Source organism: Coccinella septempunctata, chromosome 6, assembly GCF_907165205.1.
Source record: "Coccinella septempunctata chromosome 6, icCocSept1.1, whole genome shotgun sequence".
NCBI lineage: Eukaryota > Metazoa > Arthropoda > Insecta > Coleoptera > Coccinellidae > Coccinella > Coccinella septempunctata.
Window position 1 is genome coordinate 6,663,227 of NC_058194.1, and position 21,774 is coordinate 6,685,000.

Consider the following 21,774-nt stretch of genomic DNA (forward strand, 5'->3'; position numbering starts at 1 on the left):
TTATATACACAATTTTTTTTAAAAATCTCAAAAACTAGATCTGATAGACAAAATCTGAGAACTTTTTTACATTCTGCATCCAAAAATTACTCAGGAACAGTTAACAAATCGCAGGCACCAAAATGTGTGTTGGCCTGTGAATTCTTGTGTCATCTGAAATGTGCTTTACTAAAGAAAACGAGTAGAGGAGTGATACGAGTTCTGTCTTATATTTATTTTCCTTTTTCAGTTCAATATTGAAATCCCCTCCCAATATTATTATTTTATTCTCTGAGTGAATTTTTAACAGTAAGCTTTCTAATTTGCACGAAAATGTGTCCTTGTCTCCCTTGCAAGGTCTATACAATGAAAGTAGTAAACATTTTTCATTGTGAAATATACATTCTGTTGCCGCATATTCGATTTCGCCCTTTACTGATTGTTCACTTACATCAAACCTCTCCTTATGTTTCATACCTGAGCGAACATATACTTCTGCGCCATCATGTTCGTTTTCCTTTCTGCACCAGTATCCTGCCAATTCGAAGTTCTCAATCGGGAGTACTTTAAGCTGCTCTGGGGTTTTCCAATGTTCTGATATCAACAAAACTTTACATTCTTCTTCAGTGTGTAGAAAGGCCTGGATTCTATCAGTCACATTTCCCAGAGATTGCACGTTTTGATGTATAATGCTTATGATGTTTGAGGTTTTCTTGTGATTTAACAGGACTTTGTTTCCTGTGGTGTCCAGCAAACTGATGGAGTTGTCTTGTTGGTTTGTTATAGAACAGGGATGGCCGGACGGCGCTTGATAAAAAACCTATTCACGGCCACCCCTTCAGGCCAGAAATCTGGGCTCATTGCTTTTTCCAACTATTCTGTAGGAATAGTTTATTCATCCTTGAAAGAAGAGTAAATCTCAGGTTGCCTTGATTTCAATTTTTCACATTGAGCATCTGGTATATGCGGTCCGAAGAAACGACACAGCTCATTCTCCGTTGTACCAGGATTCATTCTGGGGACATGAATGTAAGATATTCTTACTTTGGGTACAACCGTTAAAGATTTGGTTTTTTGAGTCCCAATTATTGGTTTTGAGGATTTTCTTGTTGGGTTTGTATTACTTGAGCGATTATTCAAAGGAGCGGTTTCAGGTATGACTTTGTTCCTTTTCTTATTCTTTCTTTTCACTGCGACATTCCATTCTGTTTTCTCCTCTCTAATAAAACAACTTTCTTCCGAACGTTCCCCTGTATTTTTATCATCGATGCTTCTCTTTTTGAACATCAAGATGTGTTGTCGTATGGTAAGAGTCAGAGGTCGATTTATGACCGGATGTGTTATCTACTGCAGCACCCACACATGATGTATTTCCCTGCGAAGTTTGTATTCCGTCAACATTCTGCCTGTTTTTTTTAGGTGACATATTTCCTTATTGAGATCGTTTATTTGTTTGGTTTGATGCATAATGAGATTTTTCAAATCATTGATTTCATCCCGGAATATTGCAGATATCTCACTTACAATTTTTCCTTTCATATCATTCAAATATTCCTGAGATAAACTGAATTCAATCGAAGATAATTTTACTTCAGTCGTACATGTTTCATCACTAGATTCTTCACAATTTTCACACATCCATTTTATTGATGAATCTGCTCGAATTCTGTTGAAATCTTTGATGGATAATTTGATACACTTGATATGGTGACTTTTTTTCACATTTGTGACAAGTTATTGAATCGTCATATTTATCTATTTTAGAGTTGCATCGGGAGCAACATAAACCTCGACCGCGCGACGACATGATTCATATTGTAATGGTAGTAATTGGTAGTTATTATTCCACGGTTTCTACTCACGGAGACGGAGTAAGGACCTGCGTACTCTACTCCTACATGAGAAAACGCTTTCAAGTGCGAAATTCTAAATCGAGGAAGATCTGCCATAGGTGGCTGAATGTGCGAGGATTAGATCGACAGCAACGCGTCGGAAATCGCTCTTTTGGCCGATATAATCCAAAAGCGTTGAGCCAATATAAAACTTAACGTTCTTCGACCAGCGTGAAGATATTTCTCATGATAATAGCGGATGATCAAGTTAGTGAAAGGGCTTTTACAGGGTAAAAGTATTGCATGTTTTGCTTCATAATTAAGTGAGGAATGTTCTAACCTACCTCCAACTCTTAAAAGTTCCGAAATCATCAATAAAAACATTGAGGCGGCGAAGCGGTTTCGAAAATTTTTTTGATCGAAATTCTCTAAAAAATTCGACACTTTGTGTGCTTTTCACCAATGTCAACAATGCATCATTCAACTCCTATGAGGGCAACCATCCAAGCCTTCGTTGCGATTTGGGATGGCTCAAATAATGTTTGAAACGCAAAATGAAACCAACTATGCGAATTAGTTTGAACAAATTTTGGTGAGATTGTAAACTTCGTCTCTAGGTGGTTGTGCAACAAGAAGAGATAAAGGTTCGCTCAATACCTCCTCCTCATGATATTCACTGACGTTAGGCAAATTCAATCTTTCCCATAGAACTGAAGGTCCCCGGAACCACAGCTCATTGTGTATAAAGTTAGACGGTAACAGCCCTCTAGATCCTGCATCGGCAGGATTATCTTTGGTGGGAATATAACATCATTTTGCGTGAGGTATCTTTGATTTGATTAAAGAAACCCGGTTGGCCACAAAAATTGGCCATCTATGCGGTTGACCATGAATCCAACTCAAAACTATTTGGGAGTCGGACCATGCAACTAACTTAGAAAACGATATTTGACACTTTAAGGTGTCTTGGACACATGTTAAAAGATTCACTAGAAGAGAGGCAGCGCATAATTCTAGTCGAGGTATGGTAACTTTTTTTTTAATGGAGCAGCTTTTTGTTTTTGAGCACAAGAACTTACAACATATTTGGTGATTATACACAACACGATTATAAGCGAGTGCACAGTAACCCCTTTCCGAGGCATCGCAAAAGCCATGCAATTCATATTTAGCATCACAATTTCCCTCGAACAGCTTTCTGAAAATCTGAAAGTCGGATAACTGGTCGACCTCCGATATATACCTATACCATAAACGAAATATTTCGACTGGAGGCTCATCATCCCAGCCTATCCGTCGGCCTAAGTGCGCTGAATCAATATTTTTAGAAAAAATGTAACAGGTCCCAGAAATCCGATGGGATCATAAATTCTAGATAACTCCGACAACAAATGACTTTTTGTGCATCGTCGATCAATAATACGGACACAAAAGTGAAAAGAGTCGTTAGAGGGACGCCACTGCATTCCTAAAATTCGCAATGAGGCATCTTCTTCAGCCGATTCAAAGAATTTCTCATTTAAGGAAAGATGCGATGCTGGAAGATCATTTAATACCGACAGATTATTCGAAGAGAATTTTCTTAACTCGAAACCACCCAATAACAACAGACTAATTAACTGCGATTTCAATTCACGTACCTCTTCAATAGTCTTACAACCGCTTACAATGTCATCAATGTAAGTATCCCGATCAAGAGCTTGAACAGCGAGAGGAAATTTTTTTTCTTCATCTGCCACTAGTTGTTTCAATGTACGAAGGGCCAAAAAAGGAGCACTTGATACACCATAAGTTACAGTGCGCAGTCTGAAGTCTTGAATGTCCTCGTCAGGGAAAAACCTCCACATAATGCGCTGATAATCCTGGTGCTCAGGGCTCGCTCACCCAGATCATCCGATACATTTGTTTGATATCTGCACTCATAACGTATTCGTGCACTCTGAAGCGCAAAAGTATCGATAAAATGTCCCTCTGAAGTTTTCATCCTTTTAATAAGTTATCATTCAATGATAACTGCGAAGGGCATTTACTGGAAGCATTGAAAACAAACCTTATTTTTGTAGACGTTCCCTCACCCTTCACGACGCGGTGCGGCAAGTAGTAAGAATGCGGCGGAACTATATGTCTTTCAATTGATTCCATATGACCGGCTTCCAAGTATTCACGCATGAAATCCCGGTAGAGAGTATAGAGTTGAGGTTGCCTCAACAAGCGTCTTTCTAGATTTAAAAACCGAGGAACAGCAACATCCCGACTTCCCGAAAATGTTGGCAAGACGTCACGAAAAGGTAAAGATACAATATACCTTCCGGCATCGTCGCGTGTCTGGATCATCCTGTATGTTCTTGCACACTTCATCATCGTGACACGAACTTTCAGGCACCAAGGGCAACCCTTCAAGTTTCCAAAGTCGTTGAAGATCCTGGTTCAATATCTGGTCAGGACTAGGCACATAAAATGAAAAGGGTGAAGCGTGTATTTGATGAGCGATTTTACCCCTTCCAATGTATCCAAATTTGGTATTTATTGAGTCGAGTCCATCAGCTTCTCCGTGAATTACTTCTCCCAGAACAATCTTGGAGAAAACATCAGTGCCCAACAACAAGTCAATGTTTCTAGGTTCGTAAAAAAGTAAAAATGCGAATCGGCTAATTTCAAATGAAGTTAATGACGAAAAGCTGTTGAACAAACTTTGGTCTGCGGCAATTCATCACTAATTTTTTCCAAGATAACGGCATCCGTAATCAAAACAGGCTCACATTGATTGACGGGTCGTATGAAAAGAGTACTGCAACCATAATTAGAACTAGTTTCTAAAGAATTCAAACTTTGTATTTTTACTTCTATACGTTCTTTGGGTTGACCCAATATATTTGAAACCCTTTTCGAAATAAACGACATCAATTAACGCACGCATCACACGAAAGTTTCCGTGACTATCACATACCTCAACCAATGCTGTAGCCAACAATAACACCTGTAGCAGAAATTATCTTATTGGGCGTAGCATTTTCAGAACTCGTAGAAGGCTCAGAACTAATATTTTTTATTGGATTGTTCGATCCAAGGTGTAAAAGCGTATGATGCCTTAGTTTGCATTCCCGGCAAGTATTAAGAGATTCACAATGGCGTAAATTATGAACGGAACTCAAACAATTAAAACAGAGTTGAGTATTTTTGCAGAAAGTATGACGCTCTTTCGGGGATTTCTTCAAAAAGCTTGGACAGGCGAAAAGTTGGTGCGACTCTTTATATAAACAGCAAGTGACCGCTGCATCATTCCTCACGTTTGAAAAATGAGAATTAATTTTTTTGTTGTGAGGTGTAAATTTTTGAGAACTGGTTCCTTTGTTAATATCGGAAGAGGTCGAAGATTTAAAGGATTCTATAATGCAACAATATTTATTCAAAAATTCCATTAAACTGGAAAATTTTGGGATATCAGAAGAACCATTCTCAAGTTCAAACCTGTACATAGATATATAAATTTCATTGTACTTCAGTAATTAATGAATACAGTGCAAACAAGTTTTTGCATGATTTATTTCCATTAATCAAATCGAACGATACTAGCACCAAAATGGTAACTATGGAGAGTAGAGAGAAGGAGAACGATCGCTGCTTTGAGACCACAGATTTTTTGTCCCCTAAAATATGTACCAATAGTAGTAGTTCATGTTTTTGCCAACAGTCGCGCTGGCCATCACGAGAGTGCGAAATTTTGTTTACACAAATCAAATTGTAGTTGGCTCGTTGGCTGAGTGAACTGTTTCCCTGGTGACAGATAATAGGAATATTATTATTGTCGATTTTTGATAAGAGAACAACATATGACCATGGTGAAATGTTGAAGCGTGCGCTAGTATAAGAGTGTTTTGGCATCGGAAAGAAAAGGAGAAGAGATAAAATTTCCGAGAGTATTTTTGAGAGAAAATTGGAAAAAACCTTATCTCAAGAATCAACTCCCAATCAATTTGTGTGTCAAGAGCACTTTTGCGATGAAGATATCAAAAAGATGATGGATTCATTATAAACGAAATCGAAATTGTCATCCCTCGTGAGAAGTTGACTCTTCTGAATAAGAATATTTAACCAATAAAACTACATGGTTCAGAAGTAAATATTCTTGAAGAATTTTGTTGGCATAACATAATATATGGTTTATATCGGTTCTCAGCTGAGTATTGGCAAAAGAATCTACTCTAATACCTAAGTGATAAATCTGAGACTGCTACCTTTTGTTGTCTTGATGTGTACTGCTCCTCACTACGGATTTATATAATTTTGAAGATTAGTAAACCAACTAACATAGCTGCTTTCAATAAACAATGATAAACAAAAGTAGGTACAATTTTTTTGATCAGTGATTTCTTTTGAATTTCATTGATTTCGACTTGCATTTTATTGCATATAATTCAGAGAACTCATATTCAATATAGATTTGAAGAAAGGTATTTGAAAAATCATCAGAAAAACCACAATGACACATAACCTTCCTTCAATAAAATGAAGGCTGTTCATTTCAAATTGACGCTTGAATCCCCACTCCTTATCGATACCCGTTGTAATCGCAGCGACACCTATTTTCCCCGTTTTTGGAGACACATTTTTAGTACGGCGATCGTTCTCCTTCTCTCTACTCTCCATAATGGTAACATTCAATGAATAAACTATAGAAAATAATATTTTGATTACTTGACAGAAGGTCCTATATAATGAAAAGGATCCACACAATTTTTGTAAAAAAAAAACAGCGAAGAGAATTAGGTGAAAAAACACCAATGATGTTATGCTCAGAACTTATGAAACCCATAAATATTGAATTTCTATTCAGGCAAGGCATAGAAAACATTTTCTAAATTATTTATTGAATGAATAAAAACGTGACCTCGTGTGTAGTATACACATTATCTATAATGATATTCGCCATTTTTTTAAGAAATTTAAGTGAAACACAAATCTGTTTGCCAACCAAGCGCCATATTGACAGTTGAAAGTCACGTGGTTTGGATTCCCTAATTATCCATGCGTTTAAACAACATTTGAACCAAAATGAAATCCCATTCGTCCAACGGAAATTTCATGTGTTTTAAGGCAGCCAAATGTTCAGTAAAAGTGTCAAGTCAATAGCGCAAAGTACTCGCATTATTAGCATTAACTTTGGCTAAATTTTCTAACGCCTCCCAATGAGCTTGAGCCCTTAAGTGTTGATTAGAAAAACGTTGCACGAGCGACTCATAAGTTATGGAGTAGTTATCCCGATACATGGGTAAAGTACGTACTAACGCTAGGAGTTGGCCTTCCAGAGATGAAATTAAACAATTAAATTTTTCAATTTCTGAAAGAGCTGGATTTTTATGCTCAAGAGCATAAAGTCCAAAGTCCAAAAATGTAGGAAACGTTGTGAAGTCACCATTGAACTTTTCAATTTTTATTTCTGGCAGTCTAATATTAGGCGAATGCGTTTGAGGAAACAGGCTTAGCTTTCTACAACTAACATTCAACCCTATCTCCTCCGTGTCAAAAAGCTAAGAAAAAATAGTTTTCACAAGGAAGAAATCATTTTGAAACTGAGCCCGAATGGTTTCCTCAGCTGTCATGTCTGAATTATCGTCAGCTAATAATGCGGTTATAATATTGTGATGCTGTTTGTTGAAGTCTTCCCTGAGATCATCGATTTCTCCAAAACGAATCTTGAAAAGCGTATGTTTAGTTTTATCTGATTTAGCCTCAATTGCTAAAGTCTTCAAGGTTTCCATTTCAGAAATTGAAATGCCTCTTGTTAGCTTGGCCTTTTCGAACGCGAATCATGAAATGAATAATTTGAACGAAAGTGAGAAAAATTAATGCGTATTTCACAAATATCAAAGATGTCAACTGTGCGATATGCTATGATGCGATGTTCAATTCCAATTAATTAAATTGCACACATTCGCCTAGCTCCCATGCTTTTTTTATCAACAGAAAAAGCAGTTCATATTGTTATCACACATTGGGGCGAATTTCCAAATTTCTTGACAAGTTCTATGAATCAGCAACCCACATTACCGGTGTCATGAATTGCGTGCTGCTGACACAACATGGAATATGACGTATTATATGTGAAAACCATTATAAGAAGAAGTATATTGAACAAATATGTATATTCAATTCAATATTCAAAAACCAATTTTAAAGCGTTTTTAATTGATATTTTGCATCGAATCACTGGTGCGTCTAATAATTTGGCCAGGGACTGTGTATGCACCGAGTTGGGTATGAAGAACCAGGCTGCCCAAACGCGTAAAGAAAGTGGGGACCCGCCGTGGAAGTGCCGCTTGGAACGAAAAATCAGTGAGATCAGGAAAAAAATCGGTATGGGTGTGACACAGGTGTGGCACAGCAAGGCTCTTCAAGGCCGGTACCCTGGAACTTCAAAAAGAAGTAATATAAACAAGAGAGAATCACTTACTTACCTCAGGGCAGGATACTTGCTCCCGGAGACGGAGAGCAGACTTGCAGTCATTCAGGACCAGGTGATTCCTACAAGAGCCTTAGTAAAAAAACATCACTGGAAGAAACATACTTACCGATAAATGTCGAAGATGCTAACAACAGAGTCGATACAGCACGTCACGTCATCTTACCTTACGCTCGCTCCAACGGATTACACTGAGCGGCATAATGCAATGGCAAATGAATACCACCAAGCCATTGCAGAGAAGGTGCGTCTTATAAGTAAGATCAAGAGGCCATTCGAGTACAGACCATGCAGCGTACTTGAAAACGACACTTACAAGTTTTACTGGGATATGACGGTTCAAACTGATAGGCCAACACCGCACAATAGACCAGATTTGGTGTTGTTTAACAAAAAAGAGAAACAGGTCATAATAGTGGATATTTCAGTCCCGGCTGACGATAACATGACACCGACAAGCTCACAAAATATCAAGATCTAGCATTTCAGATGAAGGTCACGAAAAACCGTAGATCTGCGACGATCCATCCTCTAATAATTTCCACAAATGGGTTAGTTGAGGAGCATTTGGTGGAGATCACTCTCAGCCTGGGATTGGAAAAGGAAATTATAAGTGCTGCTCAAAAGGAAGTGATACTGGGAACCACAAGAATTGTCCGGAAGTTCCTGACAACGCACTGAAACTACCTTGGCTTCACGATGGTCCGGTAGTTTAGAGATGCCCTATATGGTGGAAAAAAAAATATGTGTGTGTGTGTGTGTGTTATTTAGATGGACAAAGGATTTTGATGTGAGATATGCGTCAAAAATTTATGTGCCTAGGAAAAAACATTTTAATCCAGAAATCGCGTATGTTTATTCCAATAAAAATTCCAATAAAATGAAGAATGTTTGTATTTTAAATAAAGGATGTCCATTTAAATTCAATGAGCTCGCCAATATATGATATTGACACTTCTAGTGTTTTTTACAAGGCGCGTATAAATAAACGGTACAAAATCACTGTTGTAAATGGAGAAAATCTCCATTTTTTTTCAAGTATCGTTTATTGATTTTCACAATCTACTTCACAGGGAGTATTAAGTAAAACAAATGAAAGTAATAGACGTTGGAAGTGAGATGCCCACCAGCACTTATTTATTGATGCTGTAGTAGGTCTTCAGGCCAGAATTTTTTCAGTCTTCGGTTGGGTGGTCCATTCCTGTACAGACTTTCGATGGAGATGAAGTCGAAAATTAACAAGTAGACATTAGAAATTGATTTTATGTTATACCGTTATTTCTATAATCAGTGAAATTTTTTCAATTGAAGTAAGTATCAAAAAACTTTGATGAAAACTAATGAAAACTTCGATTTTTCTAATCTTATTCTAAACTGTTCAACTATAAAAATGGAAGCATAATTGTAGAGCAGAATGAAATGATTCTTAAAATTCTACAGACATGGTTCGAAATTTATCAATACTGTTCACTCATAATGGACAAAACTAATGCTGTCCACCCAGTAAAAGGCCTACAACCACTTCCTTGGCCTGTTTCATCATTATATTGCTCCCACAAATATCCAGATTTTTCATATTGCCTTATTAAATTTTGTATAACATTTACACGTAATTCCTTATAAAGCTTAGCGGCGTCCTTTTGGTAGGGGCCATCTCTATTTGAATAATAATGTAACGCTCTAACTGCCAAATAATTTATATTAATCCAAATCTGACCTCTCCAATATGGAGGATCATGCTCTGTATTACGTTTCATGTATAATGGAGAATTAATTGACAGAGATCTTAATCCATAATTTGTCCACAGCAATTCGGGCTTTCGTATTTTTTCCAGTATCAGGCCCAAATTTGGAGAAGTGGGTTCTAAAATTTTCAGTAAGAATGGAAACAGACTGACATATCCAAACGTTGTATCAATAAACCGATATTCTGGATTTTTTAAGACAACCCTAACCATCTCTCTGTTTTGATTGGGAGATCTTGGTACAATATCCGGTCTTCTCAAAGTAACCGAGTCCGTGTGCAAGCCATAGTCTGCATAAGTGTTCGTGTATGAGGACCAATGCAGGCTATCCATCAAAGCATTATTCTTGAGATAAAGTTCCGTCGCTTCATATCTTGACGTATCATATCCCAACAGAGTACCTAGTCTATTCATTGTAGAAGCTGCTACCGCCATCCAGCAATAAAGGTCTATATGTCTTTCTTCATCTGTGGGATGAGATGCTCTAGGATAATCATCTAAACCTGATGTCAAAGTTTTTGGATTTAATTCTTTCTTAGTTGAGCCATCTCTGCCTCTCCAGCGATAGGAACCAGGAAGAGAACCTTTTTGTGTTGAATTGAACCAAGAAAACCAAGCCTGAAAGTAAATAATTAATGTTACAGATAATTGCTCGCCAACATTGAAATGATAAAAAACATGAATCAGAGCTTAAGAATTCAGGAACCAAATAGTAAAACAGCAAGTGGCCGGCAATCAACACATATTTTAGGAAAACTTGAAATTTCCTCAGTTAGTATGGTATGTATCTACCATATAAATATATGGTAGCCTGCGGGTAGAGGACTCTATGGCGGTTCAGAAAAACATATTTTACGTTCAGTAAAAGTGCCTTGGTTTTCGAGATATTGGAGATTTTCGAAAATTCAAGAGAATTACACCCTTCGCCACTCGTTTTGCAGGCAAGACTCCAAATGAAGGAATTTTTTCAAACTGTATTTTGGATAGTATTCCTAGATAGATGATCTATCGAATGTAATTCATTATTTTTGAGGCGCATGAATAGTTCTTCATGAAAAAAAGATCTAATTCAACTTTTCTGTTTTATTCAACTTGTGACCTTCAGAGAGTACACATGTTATTCTGCTTTTGTTCTCAAATAAAGTGTGTTATTCGCGATCGGAAAAATTCAAAAAAGTGATAAAATCAGTGCATAAGTTCAAGAACATTATCTTTACTGACGGAATTTTCATTTTTCTCTCATATTTCCGCGGAAATAGGAATGAATAGAATTATTATATCCAAATATTGCATAGAGCATTAAGTCTTCAATATTTAATGAATCATTGTTTTTACTTTTTAAAATTCTCAAATGTTCTAATATAGTAGAATGAAATCTTTCGATGATACCATTGGATTGTGAATTATTTACTGTGATATAATGGGGAGAAATTTGGTGTAGTTCAAGAAATTCAGATACAATACTATTTTTGAACTCTGTTCCGTTATCCATCACTATTGTTGACGGTGAACCGTGATGCGTCATGAAAATTACAAGAGATCTTACTATTTCTATAGCTGTAAGAGAAATTAATGGATATGCTTGGGCGTATTTCGAAAAGGCATCGACAATTGTAAGAAACTTCTTGTTTTGTGCTTGAAAAGTGTCAATGTGCACAATTTCGAAGGGTTTACATGGCGTAGGTGTAAGCATTAATTTTTGATTTGGAGGGTCTCTATCATATTTATTAATTTGACATAATTCGCAATTATTAATATACTCCGTTACATCATTTTGGATACCAGGCCAATAATATGTTCTCTTTACTCTAGAAATAGTTTCAGAAATTCCTCTGTGGTTTGTTTTTCCCTCATACATATATGTAACAATTCTAACCTGCTCGTCTTTTTCTTCCACGTCTTCTAAGATTTCATTGCACTTCAATAATTTGAAAGCGGATTGTTTAAATGTTTTTCTGAGAATTTCGCATATTTCTTTATAATGATTATCTTTTTTGAAATACAAAGCGTAAAGAATATCAGGTCTTAAGTATGTTTTGAAAAAGTCAATAATTTCCCTTTTCAAATCGTTAGTAGATATTTGAACAAAAATTCTATGTTTGCTCGAAAAAATTTTTTTTATTCTAACCTCCGCCGAGGAATGAAGAACAAATTCAAAAACTATTTGATTGTCAAAAATATTTAAAATCTTCTCAGAAATGGGGACTTCTTGAATTGGATTTTCGTGATTGGAATGTGTAGTATTACCATCCGATTCGTACTGATTTTCAATATTCTTGAAATTGATTAAATCGTCTTGAGATAAGTAATGAATGTTAATATTTATGGTGGAGTTTGCAAAAATATAGTTGATCATACTGAATATTTTTCTCCATTCTAGTCCATCCAAACCACACGAAATTTTTGGTAATGCTAAGGATTTAACATTGTCTTTTTGACATAATTCTTTGAGATTGGAAAGTGATTCGAATACTGTTTCATATCGTGGTTTATGATAATAAAATTCCTTAGTTATTAAGTAATAAATTTTTTTTTTGTTGGGTGAAATTTTAGCCACTTCTCCAGTTCTTTTATTCTGAGATTTGAGTTCTTGAACTTTGCCGAATTTTTCTTTGAAATCAAGTGCAATACTCTTATTCATATAAAAATCTTCAGATACACAATGAGCAAGTAGGATTCCGGAGCATCAAATAAATTGCCAATTTTTTCGGTCACAGTTGAACAATAATATATTTCATTTGCATTAAAAAGCTCCTCAAATTTCTCGAATGATATCTCCTCAACGTCTGCTTCTTCCAAATTAACAATCATCGACTCGTTATCGTTATTCGTATTTTCCTTGGAAAATTCTTTATTAAATTTCTCCATATAATCAAAAAAATCTTTGTTGTGAATCTCGACTCTCGATAGAGCATCTGCATTTGTGTTAGAACTACCTTTTTTGTAAACAATTTCGAAATCAAATCTCCATCTTGAAAGCTTACTATTAGGCTCCTTAAGTGACATAAGCCATTGTAATGGTTTATGATCTGTTACGATTTTAAATTTTCTGCCAAAAATGTAAGTTCTAAAGTATTTAGTTGCCCAAACGATAGAGAGTAATTCCTTTTCAATTGCACTGTAATTTTGCTCATTATCATTGAGAGTTCTTGATGCATATGCGACCGACTTATCGTTACTAATTTTTCCTTGTGATAGGACTGCACCAATGGCAAAATTACTAGCGTCTGTAGTTATAATAAATTCTTTTGAAAAGTCCGGATATTGAAGAATAGGTTCGTTCATTAACAAATTTTTACAGTAATCAAAACAGTTGATAAACGATGTGGTGTGCTCGATTTTTGCACCTTTTTTGAAACAGGCCGTTAAAGGTTTGGTAATTCTCGCGAAGTCACGGATAAATTTTCTATAATATCCCAATAACCCTGAAAATCCTTTAATTTCTTTTGTTGTTTTAGGTATTGGGCAATTTTTGATAGCTTGAATTTTGTCTGGATTTGGTTTGACTCCATCTGTTGTTACAATATGCTCCAAATAAGCTACTTCCTTCTTTGGAAATTCTGATTTATCTAACTGAATTTTGAAATTGGCCTCTCTGAGCCTTTTGAAAACTTTTGAAAGATTAACAATATGTTCTTGTAATGATGTTGAAAAGACAATTATGTCATCTAGATAGACTAAACAATTTTAAAGTCCTCTGAGTACATTATCCATTACCCTTTGAAAGGTAGAACCCGCATTTTTAATCCGAATGGCATACGTAGAAATTCGTAGTGGCCATTCTCTACATTGAAAGCTGTTTTAGGAATATCAGCAGGATCCATCTCTATTTGGTGAAATCCGCTAGCTAAATCTAGTGTTGTAAAATATTGACATTTGCCGATTTTATCAAGAACATCATTTATATTAGGTATAGGATATTTATCGTCAATAGTCTTCTCATTGAGTTTTCGGAAATCTATGACAACTCTCCATTTTTGTTTACCAGATGCATCAGCTTTTTTTGGTACTACCCAAATCGGCGATGACCAAGGTGACTGGCTGGGTCTGATAATACCTTGTTCTAACATAGAATTTATTTGATTTTTAACTTCCTCTTTATGAATAAAACGATATCTATAAGATTTTGTGTAGACAGGGATATCGTCGTTAGTTTTAATAGAGTGTTTTATCTGATTTGAAAAAGAAAGGGGTTGATTTTCTAACTTAAAGATATCTGGATATTTTCGACATAATTTTAAAATATGAAATTTTTCTTCTTCATTCATATGATTGGTTCTAATTAATTCTTCTACGCTTATATATTCGAATTATTATTAGTTTCCATTTGAAAGATTTCGAAATTATTCTGTATAGAAATTGATTCAATCGGTTTATTTAAAATGAGGATAACATCTTCGTTGGTTTCATTACAAATTTCCACGTTTGCTAGGCCATTTTTAGAACAAGTTACAATCTCAGAAATTTAACAAGATTGAATGATTTGTTTCGGTATTATCACGTCACCAGATAGGTGTTTGATTGGAATTTTAGCAATGATTCTAGAATTCGCATCAATTTTAATTTTGAATGGAGCTTTATTTGCTGATTCCTGATATTTTATTGGCATTGTTGAAAAAGGAGTGTTGAGCTTAGAACTATGAAAATCAAGAGACGCATCCAATAGTTTTAGTTTATCTAATCCAATTAAACCGTCATAAATATTATGAAACTTGAATAGATAGAGAGTTAGAATAGATAGAGTCTATTAAACTCAGCAAATATAGGAATATTGGCACAAAATTGATGATGAGAGGTTTGATGGACTGTTGAGACAGTGAATGGTTCTTTGAATATGAAATTTGAATAATATTTTTTAGCTAAATCTGGATTAATAAAAGATTTTGTTGATCCTGTATCGATTAGTAATTTAAGAGAGGGATTTTTAATTTCAATATAAGGTAATTCGCGTTTACCATTAGCAACATGAAATTCTATTATGTGCTGTGGGTCTGAAATTGAACGATTTTGTTCGTAATCTTCAGTAATTTTGTCATTTTTGAATTCTTATTTAGAGCTGTGGGGATTATTATGATACTCGGTATTAAAAAGCTCTTCACTTATAGAATTTGGTTTCTGAGGAAAGGATTGATTTTGCCTGTTTGTAAAATATCTTTTATTTGTTGAGGTACTCATATTCCGGCTCTTTAAAACTTATATTTCTTTGAATAGTAATGGGTCTGCTAGGAAATTGCTGATTCGTAACAAAATTTTGTCGTTCGATGGGTACCATTGTGGAAAAGTTTTGACGAAATTTTGAAAAATTATTTGAATGATTTCTGTGATTACTATAATTCATGAATTTTCTGGAATTATTGATAACCGTTTGATTAGATTTTTGGCAATGTTTTATATTGTCTTCTTCAATTATGAATTGTAGTGCTTGAGATAAGGAATTAGGCCTCATAGCCCTAATAATAGGACCCAAAGGATCTCTTAAACCGGCTAAAACGGTTTTTAAAGCTTGTTTTTGGAAAAAATCTCTTTTACTTGCTCTAAATCCAACTTCACATTTCAAATCAATATAATTACAAATTGTATTTAATAATGTAATTACTTTTTCATAGAAGTTTGGGTAACCACTTCAGAGGTATCTCTACTTAATTAATTGTATTATTTTTTTTTCGCTGAATCATTTTTTTCCATTTTTCATTTGTGAAGGATAGAAATTGTTTAATTGAATATCAAAATTTTGTTCTTTTTTTTGCTTCTATGTAAGTATTTGCACTTCTGTAAATCAATGTTAATTAGTGGACATTGTTTTTGGGTATTAATTTACCTGTATATGTTCTTGTTATGATTAAATGAATAAATAAATAAAAAATAAAAAAAAATAAAAAAAGTCATGAGGAGATTCTCCGAAGTTTTGCCTCAGATTAACTAGATCCTGATTAAGACAATTCTCATCTCGTTGATCACCGAAATGTAATAAAAGTGAATTTTTTATGTCGTTCCAATTACTGGTAGCTCCATGAATTGCGACAACTTCTTCCGCTTTGCCGTGGAGCTTATTCAAAATACCATTCAATATCAACACCTTTTGGAAGTTATTTTGATTTTCAACATCAAAATAGTGATTCAAAATTGCTTCCGAAGCTTGAATGAACCTATGTAATTTATTCGGATTCCCATCGAAATCGGGAATGATGCTTAAATTTTTGATATCAAAGTTTTCAGGTACGTTAGGCATATTCATAGTTGTATTATTACTATTAAGTGAGAGATTATTAAATAATTCTAACAAATCGGTCTCTAATTCAGAATTGGTTTCCGCTACAGAATCAATACTAGGATTAGAGGAGTCTGACATCAACAAATAAAAATACGCTCACCACCTTGTTATGATTATCCACAACTGCATTATCTTCTTCCTCCTAGATGGATTTTTGATTGTAACTGCTGTGGGTAGGTTCTCGTTTCACCAAAAAGAGGGTAGAACTCTAAAGTTTTTCACAATGAAAACTCCGTGAAACTCCGTCGACTGCGCCAGTTATATTTATTAAGACAGAAAAAACGTTTTTAAAAAAAGCTACATTTCATACAATACGTATATACAGTGAAAGTTATGTCAGAACTGATTCAATGATGATAAAATTACAATTTATAACCTCGGTACACTTTCTTAGTTAAAGGAAAATGAGACGATGCTGAGATTGCACTTCCTGCGATCTTCCAACGAAGTTCATCGTTCTCGGATATATAACTCAAGCAACATAACCAACATCAGACACAGAATAACGAAAAAACCTCTGTCAATGTTTTTCATTGACTTAGAACCCCAACCTTACAATAAAAAAATATTCGACCAAGAGTTCATTAGTAACACTAAAATTACAGTGGAACCCCCAAGGAAAAAAAGGGATATAGTGCAATGTACCCGCTGTCAGGAATATGGACACTCAAAGACCTACTGTATCAAACCATACAACTGTGTGAAGTGATCAACATAACACTAAAAAATGCCAGAAACCAAGAAATACTCCAGCAAAATGTGCGCTATGCGACACATGGTGACCATCCGTCAAACTACAAGGTTGCTCTGTCTACAAAGACCTTATCCAAAAACGAAACTCGAGACACAGGTCAAACAGAATAACGAATCCCTCACAACCCCCCTCAGCCTATATGGTCCAACCCATTTCAAACATCAACGAACAGCAAAATAAAAACTACGAAACTTATACACAGGCGACACAAAACAAGCACACCTACACAAATGAAAAACAAACACAGGAAATAGGTTCACAACTCGTGAAGTTCCTAAAAGAATTCAAGAACATGTTTTCCCAACTGATGAATCAAAACAGCATGATTTTGAATCTGCTTCAATCTGTCATTCAAAAGATAAATTAAAAATGGATACTAAAATATTGAGAATTGCAACATGGAATGCAAATGGTCTAGCAAACCATAGACAGGAGGTGATTACCTTCCTAGACATCAATAAGGTGGATGTACTACTAGTTTCAGAAACTCATTTTACTGAATTGACAACCATTTCTATACCATACTTCACCTTGTATCACACCACCCATCCCGACGGTAGAGGACACGGCGGGTCTGCAGTTATCATCCGGAACACAATCCCACATCATGAACTAGACAAGTTCCAAACCAGAGAAATTCAGGCTACGACAATTCAAATAAACTCCAACATAGGAAACCTCAACATCTCCGCTTTATACTCCCCACCACGACACAACATCTCTACAGACTTGTATAACCAGTTCTTCAACACCCTAGGAAATAAATTCATCGTGGGAGGCGACTGGAACGCTAAACACACCCATTGGGGTTCATCACCACAAAAGGACGCAATCTACTCCGAGCTATGACGGATGCCAACTACAGTCACCTAAGCACTGGGGAACCAACTTACTGGCCATCGGCCCTGGGAAATTACCTGATTTACTTGATTTCTTCATATTAAACAACATTCCAACCCAAACTTGTTCTATAGAATCCGACTACGATCTGTCATCCGACCACACACCTGTCATCACTACCATGTGCCCCACCATAATAAACATGAGTGTTCATCCCAAGTTGACCTCAGCACGAACAAACTGGGATAAATTTACGACCTATATTGGGAACAATTTGAACACCAAAATCAGCATAAAGCAATAGAAGTTGACGAAGCTGCACAACATTTCACCAACATCGTACAACAAGCTGCATGGCTTGCAAACCCCCAGGAAGAACAACCCAATGAATACATGAGCACCCCTTTATTCATTAGAAAATTGATTGCCGAGAAAAGGAGAGCCAGAGGAAAGTGGCAGAGATCCCGTAATCAAAATGACTTGCATCAATACAGAACATTATCGCGAAAACTTTCAAGAACACTTAAGGAAGCACAAAATTCTATGTGTGCTTGATGTTAGTGAAAAAACCCATCTCTTGAAATTCAGTAATTTGTCGATCGTATTCCTTCAACTAAAGATTGATAGTGGTCGTGGGATGGGAATAAATTTCACAAAGAACTTCAACTTCTTCTATGAGCGACGTTTCGCAACTTTATTGTTGCTTTCTCAAGCTTTAAAAAAACATACAGACAACAGTGAATATATAAACATTACACAATAATAAAAAAAAAATATCTACCTAAAATTCAACTCTGTTCCTCTAATCCATGACAAAAAGATCGTAATAACATGTAGGTTACAATTCGGTCCCCCCTAAGATCTACGGGTTGAGAAAAACACATAAAGAAAATTTTGCCTTAAGACCAATTGTTAGCTGTGTTAACGCCCCTTGTTATAACTTGGCAACCTTTTTACATCAGATACTCTTACCAGTAACAACTTTCAATTACAAGGTAAAAAGTTCATTTGAGTTTGTGAAGAACTTAAACAATGTACAGCTGCCTGATCACTACAAGCTCATTTCATTAGATGTCATTTCACTCTTTACAAATATTCCAAAAGGGTTAGTTCTGAGCACACTCTCTAAACGATGGTCTTACATATCCGCATATACGAACATGCCAAAGAAGATATTTCTAGAAATGATCGAGTTTTATTTCAATTCGAGTTAATTCAGTTTTGGAGGGAACATATATTTACAGCTAGACGGAAGTGCCATGGGCAACCCTCTTAGTCCAATTCTAGCAGAGATAGCAATGGATGAGTTGGTGTTTTCGGTGTTGGCGAACTTACCTTTTGTTCTTCCCTTCTTCTGGTTATACGTGGATGATTCGATCACAGCAGTGCCCGAGGAGGAATTCGATACCATCCTAGATTATTTCAATGCATTCAACCCAAAACTTCAGTTTACCATGGAGACAGAAAGAGATAATAAACTAGCCTTTTTAGATGTTGAAGTACATAGAAAAGAGTGTGGAACCCTACTTACGAATTGGTTCACCAAGCCAACTAGCTCGGGCAGAATTTTAAATTACCACTCCAACAACCCTATCGGCCATAAGTTGAGTACTGTTAAGGGTTTACTTCACAGAATGACCTCAGTCACCATACCGTTCATGACTCCAATTTGGGAACTATTAAAAACATTCTCAAGATGAATAATTACCCGAATACCTTCGTGAATAAATGCATAAATTCTTACTTCAGACAACATAGGGCCTTTAACAACTCAGAAAAGCCTCCGTGTAAGTTTTACAAGTTTCCTTTCATTGATGGGCTATCACAGAGAATAAGTACAGTGTTCGACAGCAATACCAAATTGGCCTTTTACAATGTCAGATCCACCAAGTGTTTATACACGCGTTTGAAAGATCCCCTATCGTTGTCAAACGTAATATATAAGATACCATGTTCTTATGGGAAATCATACAGGGTGGAAATTTGAAAACGAAACAGACGAGATTACGACGAAATAAATTTTTTCGATAGATAGATGCTCGGACAGGTCGATTTCTGTTTCGAGGGGGACAACTTAAGATGTAGGTTACGGACGCATAGCGCTTCAACCCTTGCTACTACAACCCTCACCCCCAATTTTTGAATAGGGAAGATGGGGTGAGTGATACCTCATTTGAAAGGTATTTTTATACTGATTTCAGCACAGTAATTGTTTTTTCATTTTATGCATTATTTCTCGAAATATTCTCAACTAAGTATTTGAAAATGAAGTGGTGTTTTCATGGCACTTGTAGTGTTTTTTGTGAAAAATCGACATTTTGAGCTTCAAAACAACCATGACTGTGGCTTCCTTCCTCCAATCCACTGACATAGAAATCTTTAATCAAGATGTCGAACAAACAAAGCGTATTGCGAAGGAGCTCAATCTTGCCGAAACTCAATCTAAATTATCTTCGATATAATTTGCAGTATTTCCAATAACATGCGGTAACACTTGATTGATAGAAATCTCCAAAAAGTCCAAATACGTACATATCTCTAATCAGATTACCAGGTAAGAAAATCAAATCATTAATGATGCCACAGAAATATTCCAGTCCCAATTCGTGAAACGATTGGGCTTTACTCTTTCATACGCTTCCACAAAGGGTGGTTTTCTATCATTGTTCCAAAAACTTTTGAAAAGTGTTAATTCTTCAATGTTTTGTAGTATTGGATCATTTCTGCATCTCATTCTTTTTAGTATATATTTTGACGATAGTAATATTCTTTTTTTTTTCAGTTTCATTTCTCCGCTTTCTGAAAGGATAATATTTATTGGAGTAGATAGCATTAGTCCCAAGCTTATTCTTAGTGCATGATATTGTACCCTGTCTAACTTCCTCAGAGAAGTCACAGAGCATGTTCCATACAAAAGAGCCCCAAAATCCAACTGTGGTCGGATCAGTGATTTATATATCCTCAGCAGTACTCCAGGGTGGGCACCCCACCAGGTTCCACATAATGCTCTCAGTATGTTACAATTCTTCATCGCTTTACCGCAGACCTTATCTATTTGTTTTGTCCAATTAAGTTTTTGATCTAATGTTACTCCTAGATATTTTATCTCTTGTTTCCAGGGGATTTCTGTTTCTTCGATGGAGAACTTTGGTATTTGCTCGGGTATGGGTCTACGTGCAAATAACATTGCACACATTTTGAAGTTTCTCTTTCCCAGCCATTCTCCTAGATTTTTTAGGGTTTTATCTAGATTTTCCCATATACCTCCTATGTCTCATCCTGTACATTCTAAAAACAGATCATCAGCTGCACACACTCCAACTCTCAAGAGATATACATAAAATAATGTAGGGCTAAGTAATGATCCCTGTATTAAGCCTTCATGCGCTATCCAGGGCCCCTTTATGCGGTCTGCATCTTTATCATGAAAATATAATTCCCGATAATTCATTAAAGCTATAATCAGATTTGCGATGTCTCCTGGTATGCCGATATCATATAAATCATCCTTAAGAATATGTAGGTTTACATAATCAGAAGCTGCTTTTATATCCAGAAAAATGATGATGGTGAATGCTAATTTTTCCCAAGCCATTATAGGTAGATTTCTGTACATTGGATATGTTAGCGAATTCATTCCAGGAGCAGAGTCTTTTTCCGGTATAAGTTTACGAATTTCCAATGGGGTGATCATAAGGGAAAGGTTATTCTCTAGGTTAAGAGATATCAGGGGTGATTTATTTTTTGTTAGTTTGATCAATAATTTTTCCACGGTTTTAACCTCGGGCATATTCAAACATGAGATTTTCAGTTCTCTTCATGGTGGAAAATTCAATTTTTCGAACTTTAACCAAATTCAAAAATTCATAAAGAAATATTTATTGATGTGACAA

At 35.7% G+C, this 21,774-nt stretch overlaps 1 protein-coding gene across 1 annotated transcript in view; it reads right to left on the minus strand.

Moving 5' to 3' along the window:
- Positions 1 to 9,270: 9,270 nt before the first annotated feature.
- The window catches only part of LOC123316069 (mannosyl-oligosaccharide glucosidase), a 137,846-nt gene continuing 125,342 nt past the window's right edge, over positions 9,271 to 21,774 (minus strand). Inside the window, exon 8 of the mRNA XM_044901997.1 lies at positions 9,271 to 10,634. Within this exon, the coding sequence (XP_044757932.1) occupies positions 9,729 to 10,634 (906 nt within the window). The 3' untranslated portion in view covers positions 9,271 to 9,728. The remainder of the gene's footprint in view (positions 10,635 to 21,774) is intronic.